Raw genomic sequence first — 15,899 nt, 5'->3', positions numbered from 1 at the left:
TGTACTGTACATATTTTTATTTTGAATTTTGTGGTGAATTACAATGGTTATGGTAAAAAAAAAAAAACATACTGACACCAAAACAAAAAGTCTGTTTGCACACATTACTTGACACAAGTGCTATATAATCTTGACAATACAATGAATATGACAGGGTTTTAGTTTTAGCCCATGGACAGAATTGGACAAAATTTAGCATGCATCCTCAGAATGTCCCGTTGTCGATGTGTGCCAAATTTCGTTGAGTTTGGACTTCGAGTTCAGCAGATATAGGGCATTTCGTGCAAATGGGACTAACAGCCTAAGTGGAGTTTGATTACTTAACTGAAGAATTCAGAAGGAAAACAATCATTTAGATTCTAGCACATACAGTTGCAGAGATATAATGAAAAACAGCCCCATAAGTGTCTGTGGACCTGAGCAGCGGTGCAAGTCTGGGGTCTCTGCGTTTTACAATCTCTGACACCCAGAACAAACTCAAAAGGGTCGCAAGGTACCTTAGGTGTTCAGATGATTGTATGAAATTGTGAAATCTTCAGGTTTTGCTTGTTCTGTAGTTCTCCCTCTCCCCAACAGATGTCTCCGTCGATCCCTGATGGTCAGACTCAGCACATGCTGGATCTCTTCACACTGATGTAGTCTATGGGAGACTCTGGTTGGGGTTGGGGGGGGGGGGGTGCACAAGCAGCCTGTGCTTTATATCCTGAATCGGGCTCTTTACTCTGGCCAGAATCATGTAGGCTGCTTTCAGGCAGGAGCCGTCCTCATCCTCACACTGATCTCAGACCGCATGAGGAGCAGGGATGGCCGGGGGACGCAGAGGACTGGTGGCCCCGCAGAACACTTTCCTGGAGAACATAGTCCGCCGCTCCAACGGTGAGAGAAGCCTTTCACTATTTCCTAGTGGGGAGATCATTTATTCTGCAACATTACAGTCAGCTCACTCCACGTGCTTTAGCTGTGCCTACATATAGTATAACCATTCAGTTCTCATGCTGTTGTACCACAGTGATTGCTCTTATTTCACACATTAAATGATCTGTTGTTTTTTAGACTGCTGTGCTTGTGTATGTGTATATATATTGCATATTATATATACTTATGTATTACTATTAGCCCACGTATTACACTGCATAAATATACATTTTTATTCAATTTTAAGTAGGGGTTTAGAATTTATTAATTTGGGAATAAAGACAGAACAAGAAGTTTATTACAAATATGTTTTTTCTTGCTGTAACTTTTTCCTTTCGACTTTTCAGTTTGGACATTTTCTCATAGACAGACAGGTATATAGCTGATGTTTTGCTGTGTTCAGTCCCATCCATCCCACTGTGGTGCCGTTTCTGTTCACCGTCGCTTGCGTTGACATCTGTAGTTTGTAGATCTAGATCAGTAGAAGTGATTTCTCTTATCCCTTCATTCATTCTCTGTATATTGTACTGCTAATGTGCTTTCACTCTTGTTATGCAATCAAGGGAATTTGTGGGAGGCATCAACACCCTAATAAAGAGGCAAAATCTGTATTAATAGAGATCTGAAAATGATGAGCTACTTCTGTAATCACTTGCTGGTGAAATCACATTATAGGACAAAACAGAATCACCTTTTATTTTTTACTCTGTTTTTAATCCTGTTTGATCTTTCTTTACATTCTACACTGTGACTGTAGAAAGCTCATGAATATTTAATGAGGTCCTTAATGATTGGCTGTCTGTTGGTAAACAACTCACTGTAACATTCTAGCACTGGATTCTTTCGTTTCACACTATTTGGCGATGCAGTTCGAGCATCAAATTAAGAGTTATCTATGAAGCATTGTTAAATTCAGTGTTTAAGGTGCTCTAAATGGTTATTTTAAAGAAGCGTATCAGATATCAGGCATTCTGTTCTCCAGCAGTCGCCACTGACAGCAGACGCCGTAAGGTTTACGATGGCCATTCAACAGCAGCTGCGTTTAATAGCTGTAGAAATATGTCATTATAATATAGTAGGTGTTGAATATGTTAAATGGATTTACACCGTGTCAAAGCTCAGTCACAAAGCCTTCAGCTAGCACCTATTCTGTGTATATACTTGTGGTGCCATCAGCCATGGCATCTACAGGACCTAAAGGTAACCAGCGGTAACTAGCCAAACCTGGTAAAATCATTTACAGCTCCTTTAACCCGAGAGTAATAACGATGATCAGCAAACACAAGGGTTTTCTATGTGTGAAAGTAAGCATATGTGTCCAGAATTCATCCATGGAACTGCTTATTTCTTCAAGAGTAAAGCTGCGGTCACATTTACCATTGTTCGGCGAATTGGGGAATGTCACACAGGGGTAAGAGATTTCCCCACACAGATTTCACAGCGTGTTGAAGTTGGTCACGTGCGTTCACCATGTTGACCAACAGAAAGCTGCTGGGTTTGAGAGTGACTTCTGTGTGAGCTGTGCTTCAAACATTGCTACACTAGTAATGGACGATGGATCTTTTTTGCAGTGTGAAATTTGGCTAATGTGACCGCAGCTTAAAGGGATACTCCACTTTTTTCGGAAATATGCTCATTTTACAACTCCCCCAGAGTTAAACAGTTGAGTTTTACCGTTTTAGAATCCATTCAGCCGAACTCCGGGTCTGACGGTACCACTTTTAGCATAGCTTAGCATAGATCATTGATTCTGATGAGTCCAGTAGCATTTCTTTCAAAATGACCAAAGAGTTTCAATATTTTTCCTATTTAAAACTTGACTCTTCTGTAGATAAACCGTGTACTAAGATCGACGGAAAATGAAAAGTTGCGATTTTCTAAGCCTATATGACTAGGAACTACTCTCATTCCGGCGTAATAATCAAGGAACTGTGCGGCTGTACCATGAGTGCAGCAGGCGTAATGATATGACGCAGCGCCTGAAAATAGGTCTAATAGGTTAGACAAACTTAGTCCCGGTCACGTTGGAAGAAGTTACCGAGCTGGGGACTATTTTCAGGCGCTGCGTCATATCACTACGCCTGCTGCACCCATGTTACGGCCGCACAGTTCCTTGATTATTACGCCGGAATGAGAGTAGTTCCTAGCCATATAGGCTTAGAAAATCGCAACTTTTCATTTTCCGTCGATCTTAGTACACGGTTTATCTACAGAAGAGTCAAGTTTTAAATAGGAAAAATATTGAAACTCTTTGGTCATTTTGAAAGAAATGCTACTGGACTCATCAGAATCAATGATCTGTGCTAAACTATGCTAAAAGTGGTACCGTCAGACCCGGAGTTCGGCTGAATGGATTCTAAAACGGTAAAACTCAACTGTTTAACTCTGGGGGAGTTGTAAAATGAGCTTATTTCCGAAAAAAGTGGAGTATCCCTTTAAGGGAGCTAATGTTTTTACTTATATCAGAATTAAGTCTTGACTCTTGAGACCCCTATACAATTGCTGATGTAACCACAATATAAAAAATAATCTTTCGTTCCTTTCTGGCAGACACCAATTTTGTTTTGGGGAATGCCCAAATTGTGGATTGGCCTATTGTCTACAGCAATGATGGATTCTGCAAGCTGTCTGGTTACCATCGTGCTGAAGTCATGCAGAAGAGCAGCACATGCAGGTGCTTACCTGTATTTATTCTTAATAAATAAAGTCATATTAGTGTCAGTTAACAAATCAGGTCCCACACTGTAAAAAACACAACTTGAAAAAAGTTGAAATAACTGATTTTGATGTGTTGGTTCAGCAAAAATCCACACTGTAAAAATCTCGTACAACAACAACAAAAAAAAAAAACGTAGTACTAGTTTCCCCTAGCTTTTTCTTGTTGACTCAACGTTTGTAAATAACAGTTATACGTACTGGAAAATAAGTTGTCTGTGACACACAAAAAAACTTTTAGGCTACGTTCACACTGCAGGCTGAAACGACCCAATTCCGATTTCTTTGCCCCAATGCGACCTGTATCTGATCTTTTCATGACAGTCTGAACGACACAGATCCGATCTTTTCAAATGCGACCCAGGCCACTTGGGTATGTGGTCCCAAATCCGATACGTATCCGATCTTTTGAAATGCGACTTCAGTCTGAACGGCCAGGTCGCATGTATCCGACCCGCACATCATTGATACGCGACAAACGTCATAATTCTGCGTTGAAGTAGTCGTCGGTTTGAAAACGGACTGCATATTCGTGGAGCTGAGGTAAATCTGCCGAACGGGTCGACCTCGACGAGCCCGTTAATTAAAAAAAAAAAAAAAAAAAAAAAAACACGGCCACCATCATTATATATCCAATGACCATCGTTATGTTAACTTGTTTGTGCTGATATTAGATAGGTCAGCGGCTGCTGTCTGGCTCTTGTGTAACGGTCGCTGCGCGCGCTCGTGTGTTTTGTGTGTGTTTTGTGTGTGTGTGTGTGTGTGTGTGTGTGTGTGTGAGTGAATCACAGCTAGTTGAAGTTTAGCTACTTCCGCAAACAACAAGTGACGTCGCTGACCGTTGAGTACTCTTCTGCGCATGCGGGTCACTTCTGGGTCATTTTACGTTCACACAGGAGATCACAAAAGGTCGCATTTAATTGGAAATGTGAACGGCCTTGCAAAAAAATCAGATTTTTTCAAAAAATCGGAATTGAGCATTAAGCCCTGCAGTGTGAACGTAGCCTTAGTTGAGTCACCTTGACATTATTTGTTTTCTGGAGAGGTGCAACTATTCTGTAACACATCTTTTGTAGTTGAGCCAATTCAACATTTTTTGTCTATTGGAAACAGAAGTTTCTTATTAAGAATAAGGTTCAGATGTAGTTTTTTTTATTGAAAATGTTTGGTCACCATTTTGGTGATCAGTGTTTCATTGAGTTGGGCAGTTTGACTTGACATTTTATGAGTTTGTGGTCTTTGCAACAGTGTTTAACAAAACACATAATTTGTTGCAAAGAAAGCCATAAACAAAAATGATCAGCTTATCTAGATATACATCTAGAATGTATTTTAAAATCACAATTCAGAATGGCTGATCTGCTGCAAGAAAGTTTTGCTGGTAAAATATTAATAGAAAAAAAAAATATCAATATTGTCAGAAATAAGATTAGTGATTTATTCTAGTTTATGAGGCTAAATACTTGATCATCTTGGTTTCTTTTTTCTTAGCAGCAAATTATGTGTTTTGGTACACATAACTCACAAACTCACGCAAAAAGCCAAGAGTCAAACTGCCCAACCAAAGGCAACGCTCATCACCAAAATGGTGATGACCAAATGATTTCCAATAGACAAATTTTTTTTAATTGTTGCAATAGACAGAATAGTTGCACCTCTCCAGAAAACAAATAATGTCAGGTTGACTCAACTCAACGTTTTTTTGTATCACAGACATCTTATTTTCAGTTCGTATAACTGTTGAGTCAACAAGAAAAAGCTAGGGGAAATTAGTACTAAGATTTCTTTTTGTTGTTCAAGCTTAATTTTTTTTTTTACAGTGCATGACCACGTAATGAAGACTCACCACAACCTTGTTAGACCTAACAAAGTTGTTAGATCATGGATTTGGCAACATGGCTCACAGCTTGAGTTTATGGCTCTCTCAGTATTTTAATAGAGATTCTTGGTTATTTACGCCTCTCTGTCCGTCTCTCAGCTTTCTGTACGGGGAACTCACTGACAAAGAAACCTGCGAGAAAGTCCGCCAGACCTTTGAGAACTATGAGATGAACTCCTTTGAAATACTCATGTACAAGAAGAACCGTGAGTTGCCTATTTGAAATCATTCGAAAGAGTTTAAGCTTATCATATTTATCAAGGAATAAAACAAAAACAAAATGCTGATATTGCAGGGATGCCAGTGTGGTTCTTCATCAAAATTGCTCCCATCCGAAACGAACAGGACAAAGTTGTACTCTTCCTCTGCACCTTCAGTGATATCACTGCATTCAAGCAGCCTATTGAAGATGACTCATCTAAAGGTTTGATTTGATCATTTCCCATCAGCCAAAACATTTCATTTGGTGTAAACTGCATCCGGAAAGTGAAAGCTGTTCTCTGTGTTTGATTTTAGATTTATTCAGGATGTTGTTTTCACTGCTGGAACAATTTATATGTTTTATATTGCAGGAATGAAACTACCCACTTTATAAGACTGATTGATAAACACTCATTACATTATACATGTATATTTCTCTAACCATTTCCCCTTGTTATGTGACTGAAGGCTGGGGAAAGTTTGCTCGGCTGACGCGAGCATTGACCAGCAGCCGTGGTGTGTTACAGCAGCTGACGCCCACTGTCCACAAGGGCGAGAACGTCCACAAGCACTCCCGTCTGGCCGAGGTGATCACTGTTGTGTTTGTGTGTTTGTGTCTACATGTGTGTTCAAGCACTTTCATCAAAGCAACACTCCATCCATTTATACCTGAGCCCTCTTGGCCAAGAGTGTGTGCTGCAATCCCAAAAGCCCCTCTGCTGCCTTGAGATAACTCTCCAACATGTGCGGCTGCTGTTCACGTCACACACTCCACATCAGCGTCCCCCTCAGTTCCTGCAGCGGCTCCAGAACACTTCCTGAGCACGTTTTGGTGCGCTATAGGGTATGCATACAGTGCACGTGATGCAAATTACATCATCAGCATGCGTACTGCGTAAGTGAGCCTGAAAAGACGGAACAACAAGAGATTCTTGGGTAACACTTTTTTTTTACAGTGTCCTTGTTACAAATAACAGTAAATGATGCATAATTACATGCAACTAACCCTCAACCAAATCCAAATCCTACCCTAACTAACTAAATCATTCAGTCCTTAAATTTGTTACAATGACACCTTAAAATAAAGTGTAACCGATTCTTGCAACTGTAGTTTAAACATGTAAAAAGGCATTTTTTATCAGTCATAGCTGTAATAGTGAGTAATAGTGCAGATTCTTGACAAAGAAACGTACTATCAAATGCTATCAAATGGAGTATACTTTGAGGGTGCTTTCACAATTTGGTTCAATTGCTTGGTCTGACTCTGAACCAGACTTCAATTACAGACTCCCCCTTCCCCCGCTGGTCTCTGTTCACATTATATTATTTGGGTCCAAACCATAGACTGTAAAAAAATATGGACGTAGTGTCCGTGACGTCAGCCGTAGTGTTTCTGAAGAGCATTTTTGAAGCTCAAAGTGGGCGGAGCCGGCCGTCGCCATCTTGGCAGCGTGTCAATCCCGGATAAACGAAAGTGGGCAAAAAGGCGGATTAGCTGAGGTGACGTGACGCTAACAGACAACTGACAAACAGCTAGTAGTGAAGCAGCGACAATCCACCTGTCACTCAAGTGGCCACGCCCTTAAATATGCAGGACTTTAAGACTTAATATAATTTAAACGGATGAGTTATAAAAAAATCACCCCATCACAGTCGTCATGAAGGGAAAAATTAGCTATATAGACCAAAACCACTTTATTTACCAACATTTTATTCTGCTGTAAAGTTGGGGATTTTAACATGGGAGTCTATGGGATTGACTCTCTTCTGCAGCCTGTCTCTAGTGGCCAGTCGATGAACTGCAGTTTAAGTCACTTCAGTGTTGGATTCAAGAGAGAGAGACGGGAAAGTTGCCGCTTGGTCCAAACTGGGGTCCACTTGCATCATCGAGCTGCGGCGCATACCCATGATGCTAGGCAACGGCTATGAAGGAGAAGGCGCCAAAATGGAAAGAGCTGCTCACATCTCTTTTGTTGTTTTTCTTTGTTTTTGCATCAGCACGTAACAGCACTTGCATTTATCTGCCGTCAATGTACTGCAAATGTTCTGCTGAAGGTGTGCAGAAATGAGATAGACATTCTTGCAGTTTGTGACACACACAAACACATTGAATGATATATCGTTTATTTTATTAAATCTATCTGTTCACTTCCGCAATTTAGTACGATTGCATTCATATAAGCAGCGAACTGTACCAGAGCTCAAATGAACCGTACCCCAGACCAGCCTTTATGGGGTGTGCTCATAGTTTGGTTCTCTTGGTTCTTTCGGTCCAGACAAAACTTGAGCATTCTGTCCTTTTTAGGGTCGTTTTTGGTTTGTTTACATGTCTTAATTACAAGTTAATTATGAACTATATGAGTTCAGTGATTCAGGTCAAATGATTGTGAAATAATGATTATGTTAAAACACAACCAACACCATCAGCTTTTCACCTTCATCACCTTTTCTCGTTGTTCATCTGGCTGTTATAACTCAGGTACAGCAGCCAAACAAAATCTAAAGTCAATGATTTAAGGGTCAAGAGCCCAACTAAAACAAACACCGATCACCATAATGGTGACTTAAAATTACGGTTTTCTCCTTCAGTGATTCTGCTTGTTAACATCAGGTGTCTTCAATGTTGGCAATAAAAAAAAAAGTAAAAAAAAAAATTTGTTGTACATTTTACTCATTTTAAATGGTTACCTTTTAAGGAATTAATTTGATTATTACTCAATTCTAATTTGTTAAATGTAATTAATAATATTGTTTGTAATCTGTTGTCTCAATTTTATTGATTAGATATAGCGTATATTCTTTTTTACAGTGTATGAACCATTTGCTGTGCAGATTAAGCAGATATTGTAATTTGTTCAGCTCAAACCACAAAATTGTATTGAATCGTAAGTGTCCTATTGTTCAGATAGATATAGGGAACTAAGGAGAGGAATGGGTGACAGCATTAGTGAATTTCCTCCCTCAGTTTCTTGTTTCACGTTCTTTTCAGTGTGTTGAAATCATAGAGCAGATCATCTGTGTTCTCACACACACTCACATGCAGCAGGATGTTTCTCCAGCCATGGATACTTAGCTTACACTATATAGAGTGGCTATACATATCATATATGATATAAATATCATCATGCTTTTCACTTTATAATCCTGTTCTAGATAATTAGTGATTCCTTCTGAAAGATTTGGTAATACTTGAGTCATTACTAGTGGGTTACCATGACCTTCACTTTAGAATTAATCATATTTTATGCATTGTTCACATTAATTATGAACCTGTAGTAGTTACTGATTAGTTAAAAGTGAACAACCACATTCAACTAGGCACTATTACTTACTAATTCATTAATCAGAGTTTCTTGTTAGTTAGTAGTAGTTACTGAAGTGTTAATAATGCATTACTCATTTGCTCCTGTGTAGTTATTCCTGTTCCTATAAAGTGTTACCACCCTGCTTTCACTTTAATACACAGATCTAATATACACATGCGATTTCTGTTTATGTTCACAGACATAACCTACCGTGTTTATGTGAACTTTGTGTGTTTTTGACATAATCTTGTGTGTATTTGACAGTTTAAGTGCAATAAGGTGTGAAAGAGAAATTAGTTGAATACTCATGACAGCCAGCTTTCTGAAGAACTGCAATGTCACGTGACCACGACCGCGATAGAGATGATGATCGAAAGCAAACAGACGTTTTGGTAGTTTTTGGCAGAGTATCTGAGGCACGAGCTGTAAAGGCACAGCCCTATCAAAGCCACTTGAAGGCAAACCTGCAACCTTAGCGGAAAGTAGCGTAACGCCTGCTAACGCTAACGCCTGCTAACGCTGTGGTACGCAGGGAATTTCTTTTTTTAATGGATGTCGATAGCTTCACTACTCTGAATAAACCGCTTTTGTGAGGAAACAGCTTATCATTTAATGAATCGAAAGCCCATTGGCTAATCTTCAACATGTTTGCTCTTAAACATTAGCTTTGGATTGATCTATTTTTAGAGTTTACACAAGAAAAATGCTGTTTTATAAGAGAAGTCAAGGACAATTGCTTGACAGGTATGATTCTGTTTACGGCACCTTTACGGTAAAAATGATTGTTGGTTTAACTTAAAGTCAGTTACCTGGTTGCATTAACATTTTGAGGTCATATATTTGAGTTAATACAATGTAAGAGATTGGTTTATTCAACAGAAACACAAAATATTATGGTATCTGAACCATGTTAATTATCCAAGTTGATTTGACAAAAGAAAAAAAGTTGTGATAACAAATCATGAATATATTTTTTACACTGTATGGTATCCACAAACAGTGATTGACTGTCGCACAACTCTGAATTAAATTCAGTGACGTCAAGGCTGTAATGTGATTGGTTATCAAGGCACATGTGACCCAAGTTAGCCGTTACATTGGTAGAGCCACGGACCCTCGTATCTCCCAATAAAAAAAAACATTTCTGGCACTATTCTGGAAAGGGGACGGGGAGCATCAGCTCATTTGCATTTAAAGATACATGCACAAAAACAGCATGTCTTTGCTTCCACACAAAAATGGAAACACCTTAAATCTTTTAAAAAGGGGCATAATAGGCCCCCTTTAAAGGTATTGTAGAGTCTATGACTAATCAAAGTCACAAGAGGCACAAGGTGCATCTCAATCAGCTCCCTAGCTTCCTCGGTCGTGACTCGGTATATTGTTTGCACAAATTCAGGCACTGGTAAGGACAGTAAGGACCCTTGCACACTACACATTGGGACATTGATGGTGACATGACAACATCCTCATTGTACAACATCACTTCTGGTATTTATGAACAACAGCAGAGCTGATATCTTTCTGACATTATTTGTCAATGTTTTTTAAAGTGCATTATAATAAATACTTTGCACACTTTGCAACATTTCAGCAGTAAATAAATTGTAAATGTTAGTTAGATTATGTTCAGTACCTTTCTAATGATTTATGTATGTTTATTCTGAAATATAATTAATGGTTTGCATTTTAAAAACATCAAAAAAGCATGTTTCGTGCCTCAGCACTTCCGTTAAGGGAACATAGCGAGCATTGATGCTTCCTGGTTTTCACGGTGCATTGAGGGACTTTTTAGGGAGCTAATGTTTCAGTGCAACTTAAAATGGCTGACTCGCTGATCAGTGCCCTGACTACTGAACTACCCTGACTACTGAACTACCCTGACTACTGAACTACCCTGACTCCTGACTACTGAACTACCCTGACTACTGAACTACCCTGACTGCTGAACTACCCTGACTCCTGACTACTGAACTACCCTGACTCCTGACTACTGAACTACCCTGACTACTGAACTACCCTGACTACTGAACTACCCTGACTCCTGACTACTGAACTACCCTGACTACTGAACTACCCTGACTCCTGACTACTGAACTACCCTGACTCCTGACTACTGAACTACCCTGACTACTGAACTACCCTGACTACTGAACTACCCTGACTCCTGACTACTGAACTACCCTGACTACTGAACTACCCTGACTCCTGACTACTGAACTACCCTGACTACTGAACTACCCTGACTCCTGACTACTGAACTACCCTGACTACTGAACTACCCTGACTCCTGACTACTGAACTACCCTGACTACTGAACTACCCTGACTACTGAACTACCCTGACTCCTGACTACTGAACTACCCTGACTACTGAACTACCCTGACTACTGAACTACCCTGACTCCTGACTACTGAACTACCCTGACTACTGAACTACCCTGACTACTGAACTTCCCTGACTCCTGACTACTGAACTACCCTGACTACTGAACTACCCTGACTACTGAACTACCCTGACTCCTGACTACTGAACTACCCTGTCTACTGAACTACCCTGACTACTGAACTACCCTGACTCCTGACTACTGAACTACCCTGACTACTGAACTACCCTGACTACTGACTACTGAACTACCCTGACTACTGAACTACCCTGACTACTGAATACCCTGACTACTGAACTGAACTACCCTGACTACTGAACTACCCTGACTACTGAACTACCCTGACTACTGAACTACCCTGACTCCTGACTACTGAACTACCCTGACTACTGAACTACCCTGACTCCTGACTACTGAAATACCCTGACTACTGAACTACCCTGACTACTGAACTACCCTGACTCCTGACTACTGAAATACCCTGACTACTAAACTACCCTGACTCCTGACTACTGAACTACCCTGACTACTGAACTACCCTGACTACTGAACTACCCTGACTACTGAACTAGGGAGCTGATTGAGACGCAGACACACACTGAGTTGGCTCTGATCTGGGGCTTTATTGTCGCAGACTTGAAAGGGTGATGAGCTTCTTCTGTCTCCTTGTTTGCTCTTGGCTTATGTTCCTTTGTATAGAAAGTGCAAGTGTGCAAGTGTGTGCAAATCTCCATTCCCAGATCGATTCATGCTGTCTCTTTCACAAATGTGCGGAAACAGTCATGTCTCTCTCACTCATAGTTTCTGTCATTCACTCGGTTGGAGTTTATTCTCAAATACATCAGGATGCCGTTTGTGGACTGAGGGAATGTTATCTTGCTGTCTTCCATGAAGTTCATCACTCTGTCCTCTTCTTATTCCCTATCAGGTACTGCAGCTTGGCTCGGACATCCTCCCGCAGTACAAGCAAGAGGCTCCGAAAACCCCTCCTCACATCATCCTGCACTACTGCACCTTCAAGACTACCTGGGACTGGGTGATTCTCATCCTCACCTTCTACACGGCCATTATGGTGCCCTACAACGTGTCCTTCAAGACCAAGCAAAACAACGTCACGTGGCTGGTAGTCGACAGCATTGTGGATGTGATATTCCTGGTGGACATCGTGCTCAACTTCCACACCACCTTTGTTGGACCCGCTGGAGAGGTGATCTCAGACCCAAAGCTCATCCGCATGAACTACGTGAAGACCTGGTTCGTCATCGACCTCCTCTCCTGTCTTCCTTACGACGTCATTAATGCCTTTGAGAATGTTGACGAGGTGAGTTTTCTTTCTCTTCACCAGTTGTACACTGTCCGAATATTTTTTACATTTATGGATGCAACAGGTTGTTACTGGGGCAGTACCCTCAAAGGGACAACTTTGTACTTTAACTACCTTAAAAAAGTACATATTGCCCTTGTTGTTCAAGTTGATATTGTTTAAATTGTTTAGCTAGAGAAGAACTGGCTCTCCCAGTGTAGCCTGGGATATCCCAATGTTTTTTTTTTCTCCTGCTACTGCCAACATTTTTCATTCCTTACCTCTGGCTTACTCGCACATCTTGACTTGCAGAGTTAGACACGTTTCTTGGTCAACATATTTTGTTGATCCTGGAACAACATTCCGCTCTGAAAATTGAGTCCTAACCCTATCCCCCCAAACCTAACCCTACCCATAACTTCTCCTTAAAATCAGAGGGAAATGATAGATGAATAACCCTGATGAAGAAGCATCTAACTATGGTTGTAAGCCCAAACTTGACATAAACTGTAAATTTGTCCCTCAAATCTGATTGGTTGTTTGACATGTTGTTCCAGGATCAACAAAGGTGTTGATTCAGGAACATGTTGTACTTGGTGAATTCAGGTTCTGCGGCTTTACTCACTGGAGGACCAAAGCATTATGTGTTGATTTTCTAGAAGCTCCTAGTTACCAAAATCTTTACCACAATATCATTAATTTTCAACCACAGTAAGGAAAGACATCACAAAATAGTAAATCAGAGACTTTACAAACTGAAATTAAAGCCATACCATATATTTCTCAACATTACTTTTGAAATGACTGTGAATTAGTTTTGGAAAATGTCAAACTCACGTCAGACCATTTTTCACTTAATCCAGCCTATCATATCTTCATTGATGCATTTTGAGAACATTTTACACTCGACTAACAACACTAACCATGACCTAAATCAGGTGTGCACATGAGCATCAGAGTTTGTGACCTGTTTTCATTCATACTTTTTGAGAATTGCTTACTCCCTTAATATTACAAAACCGAACAATATTTGGAGCCACGGTCACATTAGACTTGGTTGTTGCACACAAAATTGCTAAAGACACTGCAGCGGTCATGATGTGATGCCATGTCACACTCTGCGGCGTCTTTTTGAAAAACATTAATTCAACATAAAACAAATAATAAATCCAAAATGTACAAATATACAATCTACCCCACTTTACTGCTAAAAAAGTTTGCATTCTTTTAATTTATCTGAAGTTAACCATGAAATATGAATCTTCTATTGCCAGATTCCATTGCGTTTGAATGCAAGTCAGTGTAATGAAAAGTGTAGTGTCACTGGTCCTTAAATCTCTGAAGTGCCTTGAATGCTCAGACTTCACTGCGGCACAGTTATATGTGCTAGACCAGGGGAGTCGAACTCAGTTCCTGAAGGGCCACTGTTGAGCAGAGTTTAACTCCAACCCTACTTAAACACACCTGAACCAACTAACCAATGCCTTCAGGATCACTAGAAACAGTTTTGGAGCTGGTTGGAGCTAAAATCTACAGGACATTGACCCTCCAGGAGCAGAGTTTGAGCAGTGTTTATGCATTAATAAGTAATTAATTATAAATTTATTTATTTTCCCCTTGAAAAAGTAAAGTAAGGGTTTACTCTTAATTTTTCTGTAATTCAATAACAGTTACTTCTGATGTAATTACATGTAATACTGTATAGAGTATAGAACAATTCTATATTTAATTCAGAATTTAAAGTCTATTGTTAATATTTATGTTTTTAATGTAACCTTCTCCCTTTAAATACCTCGGCCAGTTCGAGAATACGCTGATTTCACGCAGCCGTTATTTTGAAATCGAAAGCGAGGCTCCGGTGGGAAGAAAACCGGAAGTGTCGCCTTTAATCATAGGAGAGTCGTGAATGCGATGGCGTATTGTGGTGTTTAATGATGCTGTGTCAATTCTAAAACTGTACATACATTTCTTTCATACTTTAGACTATATACAGTGAAATTTATTTATAAATAAAATAATTTTTTTATATATAATTCAGAGAGTAAAAAATGAAGCAGGAATGAACTATATACATATCCTATATTGAATATTATCTTCCAATAGTGTAAATCGCGGCACCAGCTTCAGGTTGGTAGTCCAAGGCATTGTTGTTGATCTGTACTTCCGGGGTTCTTCCCACCGGAGCCTCACTTTCGATTTCAAAATGGCGGCTGCGTGAAATCAGCGTATAATTCATGCAATTTAATATTGCTTATTTGAAAGAATTAAAAGAGCAGTTTCATTTCTATCCTTGTATTGTACAAGTGAAATTGGATTCAGGAAGTAATACTGTAAATATAACATATAAGTTCTGTTTTAGTTGTGTTTTCACTCTATTTGCTCGAGTTCTTGGTTAGTTTCTCTGTATGTTAATTATTTTTCATAGTTCCTAATTCCACGCACCTGTTCTGTTTCTCTTTTGATTACATTCTCTGTGAGTTTCCCTAATTCATTTGTCCATTATCGTATGTGTTGTATGTGGTTGAGTTCTAGTTTATCTCCTGCGATTCTCCTCTGTGTGGATTGTAAGAAAGACTGTTTTTGTTTCTACTCTTTTCACATGCGCTTAAATTCAGCCTCCCGTGACAGTATTACGTAATTCAATACTTTTTAGATAGAGTAATAAGTAAAGTAATCCAATTACACTGTTCAATATGTGATTAGTAGCTAGTAATTAATCACTTTTTTAGAGTAACATACCCAACACTGAGTTTGACACATTTTCTAGACTATAAACACTATTAATAAAATATAGTTAGATCTAACTCTGGAAAATCATTTGTATCATTGCTTTATACACAGCAAAAACTCCAGTGTTAAATGAACACTCCTGGGAGTGTATATGAGTCCACACTCAAGAGTGTAAAGTGTTAAAATATGAGTGTTAAATTAACACTCAAGAGTGTTAAAGGTAATGAGCTAATTAAGTGATTAATTTAGTGATGATTGAGCATTATTGAAGACACCTGATGTTAACAAGCAGAATCACTGAAGGAGGAAATCACTAATTGCAAGTTACCATTATAGTGATCAGTGTTTGCTTTAGTCGGGCTCTTGACACTTATACATTTACTTAATAATTTGTTTGGCTGTTGTATCTTATAACTGCCAGTTGAACAAAGAAAAAAAGTGATCTGATGATGTTGGTTATATTAT

At 39.4% G+C, this 15,899-nt stretch overlaps 1 protein-coding gene across 4 annotated transcripts in view; it reads left to right on the top strand.

Moving 5' to 3' along the window:
* Nucleotides 1–692: 692 nt before the first annotated feature.
* kcnh1b (potassium voltage-gated channel, subfamily H (eag-related), member 1b) overlaps nucleotides 693–15,899 on the top strand; it is a 74,261-nt gene continuing 59,054 nt past the window's right edge. For 3 of the 4 annotated variants that reach the window (XM_084416561.1, XM_084416563.1, XM_084416562.1), the window contains exons 1-6: nucleotides 693–876; nucleotides 3,466–3,589; nucleotides 5,609–5,715; nucleotides 5,805–5,933; nucleotides 6,179–6,297; nucleotides 12,330–12,722. In XM_084416561.1, the coding sequence (XP_084272687.1) occupies nucleotides 804–876; nucleotides 3,466–3,589; nucleotides 5,609–5,715; nucleotides 5,805–5,933; nucleotides 6,179–6,297; nucleotides 12,330–12,722 (945 nt within the window). In that variant the 5' untranslated portion in view covers nucleotides 693–803. The remainder of the gene's footprint in view (nucleotides 877–3,465; nucleotides 3,590–5,608; nucleotides 5,716–5,804; nucleotides 5,934–6,178; nucleotides 6,298–12,329; nucleotides 12,723–15,899) is intronic. The other variant, XM_084416560.1, reaches the window with a different exon arrangement.

The sequence above is a fragment of the Rutilus rutilus genome, assembly GCF_951802725.1.
Source record: "Rutilus rutilus genome assembly, chromosome: 8".
In the NCBI taxonomy this organism is placed as follows: Eukaryota; Metazoa; Chordata; class Actinopteri; order Cypriniformes; family Leuciscidae; genus Rutilus; species Rutilus rutilus.
The sequence above is the reverse complement of the archived record's forward strand: the minus strand, read 5'-3'. Positions and strand labels throughout refer to the sequence as shown.